Below are 9874 nucleotides of genomic sequence, written 5' to 3' on the forward strand. Positions count from 1 at the left end.
TATGGGGGTGGGGACGTAGCCACACATGCTTCCTGCTGTGCTACAATGAATCAGTGCTCAAATAAAAAACGGTTATAATAATGGTGATAATAAACGAGTGTAGACACACATCATGTCTGGTCGAACTTCTTCGAAAGATCATTGGTTGTATATTTCGCAAAGCATGGCCAGTCCAAAATTCATTTAAGTGTCTATAATCCAGTGCTTCAGCAAGCATAGTTTATAAGTAGTCTACTTTAGTCAAATCCACAACATAAAAAGTTTAATACAAAAAATTCTCAAAATAATATAAATAATAGGCTATGAACAATGAGAATCTGAATACCTCCCTAACTTTAAAGTTTAACCACATTTAACCGGACTTCAGTAGCCTATAATTGATTTGAGGGGTCAATTAAGTCCATGCCAATTCAAGCCAGCATTGACTATTTTATCGTCATCATCCAAAGTCCATACAACTGAAGCAACGACTTGCTCTAAAAGACGGAAGTTGTAGGCAACTGGAAAATACATGTTGGGGTAAGATTAAAACTTAAAATAAACTAATCAATCAAGTCATTTGAAATCTACAGCCAGTGTAATAACGAGTTATTTACACGGTTTTAGTTTTGAACAACTTCAAGTAAGTGAATCTATCAGACGGCTGGCTATACTGCAGATGACCTATGAATACCAAGTACATTTTTATTTTTGTGTGGGTGTGAACAGCTTGACACACTTATTCAAGTGTCCTCAGAATAAATTGTGCATTTTATAAAACTGAATAGAGCGCAGATTAAAACTGAATATGAGATACAGAGGTTATTCAGATGACATTTGTTTGTTATTTTTTCAAGGGTGTTTTAATATAACTGCAACTAACGTAGCATACTTGTATAATTTGGTGACTGCTGCTCTCAATAAAAATGTGCTAATAACTGGATAATCTGTCCCTCAGATTCAGAAAGATTAAACAATTGTGCCTTGAAACACATTTAGGAAACATCAACACTAACCTCATTTGACCCTTCCCTTCATTTTCCTAGCTTGCTTTTGAACTGCGGGCTCTCTTTGGGAAGGATGTCAGCTCAGTTTCTTCCATCGTCCAAGCAGTGATCTACCGAGGACCTACCATGGTGAAACGAGTGACAGTCACTTATGCGTTATGGGCGATGGCTGGACCATTGGGCCTGCACCACTTATACTTAGGAAGAGACAGCCATGCCCTGCTGTGGATGCTCACCTTCGGGGGCTTCGGTGTGGGCTGGTCTCGAGACTTCTACCGAATCCCTGCCTACGTATCCGAAGCTAACAAGCAGGCGGCAGGTGTGAGGAGAAGACCTGAGCCCCCTGCTATGGGCCCAGTACGATTGGCTGGGCAGGTCTGTGTCGGGATCTACTTTGGCGTGGTGGCTCTCATAGGCCTGAACACGCTCAGCTTCTTCTACCTGCTGGTCCTGCCGCTGTCGGTGGGTGCAGGAGTGCACCTGGTGTCCAGCGTGGGCCAGCAGACTTCAGATCTCGGCAAGACGCTGACTGCCTGTGTGGTCACCTCCCCTATCTTTTATGGCAGCAGCCTGTCTCCTCTGCCTATCAGTCTGGCTGCCAGCTACGCAGCAGCCCAGCACCGCAAGTTCAAACCCCCTCAGTCACCTGAGAGTCAGAAACTAGGTGGGCATTTCCCGGCGCACTGTCCTGCTTCTTCCTCTAGGTTTACTTTCTGTCCAGTACCTCTTTTGCCCCTCTGACTTTCTGCTGTGATTCCAATTTCACTGTTTACCAATTTTGGCTTGAATAGTGTGTCTCCAGCAATACCTCGTTGATTCTGCCTCTGACTCATCAACTTCCTGTGTCGTCTCACTCCCAGTGCCACGGTTGACCCGGCTGGCTTTGGCCTGGCTGGCCTTCTCCGCTCCTCTGGGATACTGTATATTCCACAACACCACCGCTACGCTCTACTACATCTCAGACTGTTTGGCAGCCCTGCTGGATGTGTTCTGGTTCTTTCCCTGGCTGCGAGGTGTGGTGGAGTACCTCCTACTGATACCCTACAGGATGCTGTGCTTCTTCACGGGAGGGGGATATACTGAGGAGGCCTGGAAGAAGGTGCTAGAAATACTCCTCAGGGAGTACAGTCAGCAAGAGAGAGAGGCATTAACGGTAAGTGCGAACTGTGTCACAGTGCATGGACACAACTGTAAAAACCACCCAAAACACAAAAGCAGTTTTCTTTCATGTGGTTATTTTGTGTGCGTGCTGTTCAGTTTGTCTTCCTACAATTACATATTTTTCCTATTTCTGCTATCAGTGGTTACAAAGTTAAAAAGCGGTAATCTTGTCAAGTTTATTCGAGTAAAGGAAGGATTTCATTTCTCCTTATCATATCCTCAGCTGACCCACTGTCCAAGGTGGTATTGTGACACAGTGCCGTTACCGTAGTGCCACTGAAAGAAAGACCTGTTTTTGATTCTCACTTAGGGCACAGTCTGCTACTCAGATGGGCTATTTCTGGGCTATCTCCGAGTTATCTTTTCTCCCTGTGCTCACATGGGTTGATGTACAAATCTGTGCTTCTGGTTGCTTTCGGTGGTAGGACAGCAGGATGGGAGAAAAGCCGAGAAGGAATTTCCTCGGTGGAAACTGGAGTGCGTGTGTTGGTGTCACGGCTCTGTCACATCGCACGATCGATATATTTCTTCGTCTTATTCCTGGGGAAAATAGTATCATGCTGGTTGTGTTGATGAAGTTACACGTGTGTGCTTTGTCAGGTTTTGTCGTTGACCGAGCAGGCGTCTCTGGAGGACATCACACACAGCTACAGGGAGCTGGTGAAGGTGTGGCATCCAGACCACAACCCCAGCCAGGCGGCCCAAGCAGAGGAGATGTTCCTAAAGATCCAGGAAGCTTACGAGATTCTGTTCCGAAGGCACAAGTTTGATCGACACAAGTGACTCACCCTCAACGCACACTGACCCTTCAGTGGTCATCACACCAAAATCAGTTTCACATTGTGGAGATGTCATTTCATCAGTTTGTCAATAGTTTTAAAATGCCATCAGATTCCAATTATTCCAAGGCTTTGTACTATGCAGTGGATTAGGTGTTTGTCTCTCAGATGTAATGAACAATCAGCCTAAGTCCTTTGCTGACATCTTGTGGCAAATTAGAGAACATCATGTCCGCAAGTAAGTGTCATGTTAATTAGAAATGTGTTTATTTGAAATAAAGCGTTGAGGCCATGTCTGGCTATTTACATTTCCTGTCCCTGTGTATGCTTGATCTTACATTAATCGTTAAAAGAAAAAGTCTAATTTGCACACTATTCATTTTTTCGGGTGGCAATTCATCATCCTGCAGACTGAACAGGAGGCACTGCTTCACTGATCCACAGGAACATCCATATCTGTACATGCAGCTAATAATGCAAACAGGTCAACTGTTCCTTTATTCTGATCCTTACAGTGCCAATACAATTATCCCTTGGGGGTATCATAGAAGACCACCTGCTAAGAAATACAAAACATTAAAAAAACACTACATGTACTTGTTTTTTCATTTTTTGTCTTTTGTGGGTAAAGCAGAAAGCAATCTGATATAACTTTTACAAATAATAAAATAGTCTGAAATGTTCACTTTCCTTGGAATGACTCTGCAGTGTTTTGCGATCTCACTCTTCACTGTTGAAGGAGGAGGGACAGTTTATGTCAGTAGGCTGCACCTCCAATGACAGATTCTGAGGAACTCACATCAGGGCAAAATAGGAGAATCTAAAGACTGAATTCTGCAGTCCTCCATTCAACAATAGAAAGACAACTGGTAAACGGGGGAAAATACATACATTTACAAGTTTGACTTTCACAAATGTGACAAGTTTCAAAACAATACTGAAATTGTTGCTTTGCAAAGAAGGCTTAAGGCTTCTTCTGTGTCTCTAAAGGTCCCTTTCCTCAGTCATCTGGTGAGAATGAACGCAGCTGATCACCGCAATGGAGCCCCTTATGTTTCAGGTAAGGAGAAACAACGTGTCTGATGATCAAGTAGTGGATCCGGCCTTGTGGGAATTCTTGTCAGAATAAAAGTCAAACAATAGGGGAATGCAAACTGTGTTTCTTTACAGGTGGAACAGTGGATCCTGCCACAGAATGGGACTTCTATGGAGGGGACGGGGCTCTGTCAGAAAGCACTTCCAACAGCCAGCGGTCCTCCCCAAACTGCTTCATCACTGCTTCGTTTTCCGGAACATGTGGGTTACACACATTGTATACAATCTACATGTGATACATATGTTATATATACATGTACATCATGTGCTATCTCTCTGGACAAACACTGTACAATTCTTGTGTATGTACCCATCAATGTATTGAGTACTTTGTACTTCACCCAGCCACCTCTGTCAACACTGAGCTCTACAGCGGGCAGTCATCTGGTGCCTCGCCACCAGAGAGAGGGGAAGTGAGGGAAGGTGACCTGTTGAAGGACAGAGAGGGCTCTGTAGCAGGGGCCAGTGCTGCATGGCGGGGAAAGCAGAGAGGAACCAGTGAGGGCGCGCCGGCCAGCCTGAAAGCCTCATCCCCGGGCCCCGTCCGACTGCCAAATGGGAAGCTCCAATGTGACGTGTGTGGAATGCTGTGCCATGGGCCCAACGTGCTGACGGTCCACAAACGCAGTCACACAGGTGAGCTGGGATGGAGGGGCCAGTGGGGGTGTGCACCCTATACTGTAGCTCTTTAAAATCCCCAAAGAATCACTCAGTAGAGGGTCTCACTCTTTATCCTCCACTAACAAGACAAATTCCTTAATACCTTTGAGGAGGAAACCGTGACCAGTGTGTCCCCGTGCTGGTCGGCAGGTGAGCGCCCGTTCCAGTGTGAGGAGTGTGGCGCTGCCTTCACACAAAAGGGGAACCTTCTGCGCCACACCAAGCTGCATTCAGGAGAGAAGCCTTTCAAATGCCCCCACTGTAACTATGCCTGCCGTCGGAGAGACGCCCTGGCTGGTCATCTCCGCACGCACGCCGGTAAGAAACAGCCCGGGGGGGAAGGAGTCACAGGGCCCTGGGCTTGGCAGGGGCCACCTGTTGTGGGTTTCCATGCCTAAAGAGAGGGATTCTGTCACTTGCACGCATTTTCCTTATCCTTTTTTTTTTTTTACTAAACTTCGAACACATTTTTATACTTTATTTTACTGTTACTCTTTGCTCTCCTGATGTTATAGTTGTGTAATGAGTTAGGTTGCCAGAGCACGCATAGGCAGTGGAAGAATGTGCATTTTAAACCCACTCTTTGTGTAAACAAGGACTCAAGAGTCTCTTTTGGGAAACTTGGTCAAACTACATCAGCTTTCAGAGTCAATATATATTTGTTTTACTAGAATATGCTGTTCCCCACAGACAAGATGACATTTAGAACATTTGTGAAAACAGGATATCCTGTTGGTGTTTTCAATTGATGAAGACACATTCACACAGGTGTTGATCTAGTGAATGGCCTAGGTGGGTCTTTTCTATCGCTTCCATTTCAAAGAAAAGATGTTTGCAAACTTTGGATTTCAGCGAAGTGACGTCAGTCCCTTCTCCGGGTGTTTCTTAAGTCGGAACTTTGCGGTGAAGAAATGGGTGTTTTTTCAACGTCATAGGCGCCTTTTATTGTATATTTTTTTTGTGCATATTTGGAATTGATGTGTGACCCGTCATTTAGCAACTTAGCAGGGAACATATTCATTCCCCTTAGTGCAGAAGTAGACAAAAGTTCCTAATTAACCTTTTTTTTCTTCAAAAAGTTTTATCAAAATAAGCAAGATAAGAAACAATTCTTTTCAGCAGTGTAGTTGAAGGCATCACTTACAAGACCATACAAGAAAGCGTAAAAAACTGGCCAGTTGACCACGTTAATGTTGGGTTTTGCGTGTTCCAGGGTGCTCAACAACAGGTAAGCATTTGAAGTGCAGCAACTGTGGTCGCAGCTACACGCAGCAGAGCGCTCTGGAGGAACACCGCGGGCGCTGCCAGCGCGGCCTCCACAGCCTGGAGAACCCTGCTGCTCTCAGCGGCCACACCGCACAGGGTGAAACACACACACACACTTACAGATGTAGAAAACCACCTTGTGTGAGGCACTGGAGACAGAAAAGTTTTAGTCAGTAGACCTGTGTTTTAGACCCTAACCAACTTGGGATCTATTTGACTCTATGAATGGGCAGTTTTTCCAAAGATTGACGCCGGTGGATTTTGGTGTGTGCTACTGTAAGCAGGAAAACAGTCTAAGAGCCTGGGGTCAATGACAGAGCCTGAACTTCAGTCGTCCACAGAAATACTCCCCCTAATAGACCATCTGGCCAACAGCATCACCAAGCGCAAAAGCTCAACTCCTCAGAAGTTCTTAGGTGAGATGGTTATCTATTAAACACAAACTGCAGACACTGAAAACACAACTGCACAACTGAGCTGTACAAATGCATCTAACGGATAACCTGACTGTTCTCTGCACTGCACAGGGGGAAAGCACTTGTGGCTTGCCATGCAAGATTCCCGTTTTGAGTTTCCCCCTGGCACTAAGGAGGGGGACAGGTACAGCCTACACCCAGGGAGGGACCTCGCCAGGTTGGTGGGGATGGTGAGCAGGCACCCTACAGGGTCCAAGGTTCCAGCAGAGGACCAGAACTCTGCCAAACTGGAAGAACCTCAGCCCTCCTGCCTGCCTGAGCTCGTATCAGTGAGGCCTGTTTCCAGCTACAAGGCTCCAGACGGACCCCGGGCCTTCAACTGTGGGGGAGGTGGGGCCTCGGCTGGATGGGAGGCGGATGAGGGCCTCAGCCAAGGCTGCCACGCTTCCACCAACACAGACAGCACAGCTGAGGAGCAGAATGCCGTCTCGGCCAGAGTGCAGTCAAACAACCCCCCGACCGCCACGCTCCCCAGCCTGAGGGCCAGCTTCAGGGCCAGCCTCAGCCACGACTTGAAAGGTAAAAGGAGGCCCGGCGTCACCCCTGCGGCCAGGAGGGGCCCTGACTTGGCCCTCTCCTCCAGGGAGGAGGTCCAGGTGGTGGACGGAAAGGGGGGAATCCTGTGTACTTTCCGCTGTGAGCACTGTCACATCCTCTTCCTGGATCACGTCATGTTCACCCTCCACATGGGTTGCCATGGTTTCCGCCAACCCTTCGAGTGCAACGTCTGTGGTCACCGCAGCAGAGACCGCTACGAGTTTACCTCCCACATTGTCCGTGGAGAACACGTCCTCAGGAGAGGAACGCACCCCAAAACAGGTTCTCCCTGAAACCATGAAGAGTTCTGCTGCTATTTTAGCAGAACCCTCTAGTCTAAACCCTGTTCAGGACCCTATTTCAGTTTGTTTAAACACGTTTAACAAAGTCGGGGTAACATTTCCAAATAAAAGTTCTACTAGGAATCATAGTAACTTCAGAATTGTTTGGGATGTTGGCTCAGGGGTATATAGGTACCCAGGGGTCATTATTATTGAGGATTGTCATATATATATATATATATATATATATATATATATATATATATATATATATAAACAATGTTCTAAATGCATGGCTTGCTTTGTCAAACATGTTTTCCATTATGTTCTGGGAACATTTTAAAACACAATTAAATGTTCTAAATTTACATAGATTTGTACTTGTGAATTTAATTGAAACTAATTAGAACCCATTGTATCCTGTATCCTCTTGCACACAAAAATGTACATGAATTCTATTGGCAATATTGTAAAACACATATTGGTTTCCTAAATGATAACAATCAGTAAAGAAGGATGTATCTATTTCCCACCAAAACTTCCATCATTGTATGACACATTGATTATTTGTAAACTAATGAAGTTAGCTTCAACAAAGAAACATTCCCTCAAGGTCATGGACACACATCTGCCTTAGGCTCTCACATCGTTTCCAGATCAGTGGAGACAATGTATAGCCTGGCACATCTTGTATACTTGTATATACCCTCTTATTTTACATGACATTACTTCCTCTCAGACAACGATTGCAACTCTCAGATGATGATGGTAACTTTCAAATGGATTTAGTCAAAATGACATAGCTGTGTTCTGGATAAAACCACAGGTTTCTATGTGTGGGCTGGTTGAACCCTGTGAACCATAGTCAAGAAAAAAGGCAAAGAACAGGTACTCTTAAGTCACTTTAATTGAATGAAAATGTCACTTTAAATATTCCACATCACATGGGCTTCGGGGGAGCTCTTGGGGGGCCACCCTATGAGGGAAACAGATGATATATTTAGACACACATGCAATGCACTTCAAACCAGTTATGCCGGTGTTCCGATTCGCACGTTCACTGTGTTGCTTTGTCCCTTTAGAAATATACAGCTAACAAGGTCAATAAAACTCTGCAGAGTCACGAGTGCTGCTCAGTGGTACTGCTAACAAATGGGGGCTTCGCAGGTTTGAATCACTTGCATGTCGCTCTGGATGAGAGCGTCTGCTAAACGAACGTTTTGTCATTATTCAAACTGAAAGTATTGTAGGCAGCTTTGGTTTCCAGAACCATCATGGAAAACAACATCGCAAAACTATTACAAAAGGGTAACAAACTGACTTTTGATTGGGGCGGATGAAACAAAGAGAAGTGTCTCTCGACAACCTGTCGTCAAACATTACAATCAGTTAAAGAAATGGTTCTAAGACAATGCCATGTTGCCTGTTACTCCACAGCAGTATTGTTGGTTGCCATTAGGAACACATTTACATATCAAGTGTAGACTTCCTGTATCTGTGAGCCAGGGGTGACACTCACACTGGGCCTGAAGCGGGGAGGAGGAGTGCGGTCCTTCCTTGCTTCTGTGGAGCGGTTTCTGACAACCTTACTGTGGATGGCACAGCTCACACAGTAGTGCAACTTCACATACAGCTTGGGCAACACATATGCTGGGGGGGAAGAAGAAAAAAAAGGGGGGGGGGGGTATTTAACATCAGCCAATACTGGTGTTTAACAGAGAATCAGATGTGTATGTTAACACGCAACGAATTTGGTTTTGGCCAATGATGCCTCAAGCATAGACAATATTTACAGTTGATACACATTTATTAAGCAATATGCAAATGATATAGAAGACAAGGACCATACATAAAGTGCAATTGTGTGTGATAGTACAAACAACAATCATGTGCATCTGCTTCATGTATGGGAATGAAATTAAACTGCGAAACAAGAGGAGCTATGGCATAGCAATGCTACTGGTCTGCTACGAGGGTGGTCACAGGGGGACAGAAACTGCTCCTGTGTCATTTGCAGAGGACAGATACTCACAGTCAAACACGCTGGCCTCTGTGATGTCTCTCACTGCAGCAGCCTCGACAATGTTCCTGATGACGAACTTTTTGATGGCTTTATCTTTGGGTACACATCGGGCACAGTTGGTGCAGCGAATTGGCTGGACATGTCCACGGCCCTTCTTGGCGCGGCCGTTGTTCCTTCTCTTTTTAGTCTGGAGGTGGGACAATTATTTCCAATCAGTTTTATCATGATTAGAATTAGAAAAATACGTTACGCATCAACATCAGCAGCTAGCTATAACTGTCTCAGACGCAGGTTTGTAGCACTACGCAATGTTATGCACAACCCTAACCCAGGGACCGAGTGCTTTAACACGTCGCGAGGAAAATATATCTTGTTAAACATATTTTAGTTGCAAAAGGCGAGCGACATGTAGAGAAACATCCTGCTGACAAAATATAAATTATAATGTACCACCCTTCCCAAACAAGGTACGTTTGAAAAGTTGCCATGTTTAAAATTGCTTTAAAATGTCTGAGAAATAAAGAAAAGCTTACCATCGTGCAATAAGTGGAACGTCAGAAAGAGACCGGTTAACAAGGCCGATTACCTACGTCACTTCCGCGGGATCAGT

General features: G+C 45.1%; 3 protein-coding genes across 4 annotated transcripts; 2 read left to right on the forward strand and 1 right to left on the reverse strand.

The window, feature by feature from the left end:
- Positions 1 to 458: 458 nt before the first annotated feature.
- On the forward strand, positions 459 to 3065 carry dnajc22 (DnaJ (Hsp40) homolog, subfamily C, member 22). Its single transcript, XM_047040520.1, has 4 exons — positions 459 to 518; positions 1026 to 1650; positions 1847 to 2139; positions 2748 to 3065. The coding sequence occupies exons 2-4, from the start codon at positions 1113 to 1115 to the stop codon at positions 2928 to 2930; spliced, it is 1014 nt and encodes a 337-aa protein (XP_046896476.1). The 5' UTR covers positions 459 to 518; positions 1026 to 1112; the 3' UTR covers positions 2931 to 3065.
- Positions 3066 to 3707: 642 nt separating this feature from the next.
- Positions 3708 to 7476, forward strand: ikzf4 (IKAROS family zinc finger 4). 2 transcript variants are annotated; one of them, XM_047040514.1, is made up of 8 exons: positions 3708 to 3795; positions 3917 to 3986; positions 4097 to 4222; positions 4367 to 4657; positions 4832 to 4999; positions 5895 to 6044; positions 6232 to 6363; positions 6475 to 7476. In XM_047040514.1, the coding sequence occupies exons 2-8, from the start codon at positions 3944 to 3946 to the stop codon at positions 7251 to 7253; spliced, it is 1689 nt and encodes a 562-aa protein (XP_046896470.1). In that variant the 5' UTR covers positions 3708 to 3795; positions 3917 to 3943; the 3' UTR covers positions 7254 to 7476. The 2 variants fall into 2 exon arrangements, with proteins under 2 accessions (XP_046896470.1, XP_046896471.1); XM_047040515.1 differs by having other exon boundaries at positions 5895 to 5909.
- A 654-nt stretch (positions 7477 to 8130) lies between these two features.
- On the reverse strand, positions 8131 to 9873 carry rps26 (ribosomal protein S26). The gene is made up of 4 exons (XM_047040522.1): positions 9798 to 9873; positions 9274 to 9451; positions 8761 to 8891; positions 8131 to 8217 (listed from the first exon to the last, which is right to left on the reverse strand). Exons 1-4 carry the CDS (start codon positions 9798 to 9800, stop codon positions 8182 to 8184), a joined length of 348 nt encoding a protein of 115 aa, XP_046896478.1. The 5' UTR covers positions 9801 to 9873; the 3' UTR covers positions 8131 to 8181.
- Between the last annotated feature and the right edge of the window lies 1 nt (position 9874).

The sequence above is a fragment of the Hypomesus transpacificus genome, chromosome 18 (genome assembly GCF_021917145.1).
Source record: "Hypomesus transpacificus isolate Combined female chromosome 18, fHypTra1, whole genome shotgun sequence".
In the NCBI taxonomy this organism is placed as follows: domain Eukaryota; kingdom Metazoa; phylum Chordata; class Actinopteri; order Osmeriformes; family Osmeridae; genus Hypomesus; species Hypomesus transpacificus.

Bases quoted from the DNA above. Each gene is read 5' to 3' on its own strand.
- rps26 (XM_047040522.1), bottom strand. The intron at 8,892-9,273 runs GTGAGTATCTGT...CTTCCCCCCCAG, and splicing joins AGAGGCCAGCGTGTTTGACT to CATATGTGTTGCCCAAGCTG. The intron at 8,218-8,760 runs GTGAGTGTCACC...TTTCCCTCATAG, and splicing joins CTCCCCGCTTCAGGCCCAGT to GGTGGCCCCCCAAGAGCTCC.
- ikzf4 (XM_047040514.1), top strand. From the start codon at position 3,944: ATGAACGCAGCTGATCACCGCAATGGAGCCCCTTATGTTTCAG. The intron at 4,658-4,831 runs GTGAGCTGGGAT...GCTGGTCGGCAG, and splicing joins CCACAAACGCAGTCACACAG to GTGAGCGCCCGTTCCAGTGT. The intron at 6,045-6,231 runs GTGAAACACACA...TACTGTAAGCAG, and splicing joins CAGCGGCCACACCGCACAGG to GAAAACAGTCTAAGAGCCTG.
- dnajc22 (XM_047040520.1), top strand. From the start codon at position 1,113: ATGGTGAAACGAGTGACAGTCACTTATGCGTTATGGGCGATGGCTGGA. The intron at 1,651-1,846 runs GTGGGCATTTCC...TCTCACTCCCAG, and splicing joins ACCTGAGAGTCAGAAACTAG to TGCCACGGTTGACCCGGCTG. The intron at 2,140-2,747 runs GTAAGTGCGAAC...GTGCTTTGTCAG, and splicing joins AAGAGAGAGAGGCATTAACG to GTTTTGTCGTTGACCGAGCA.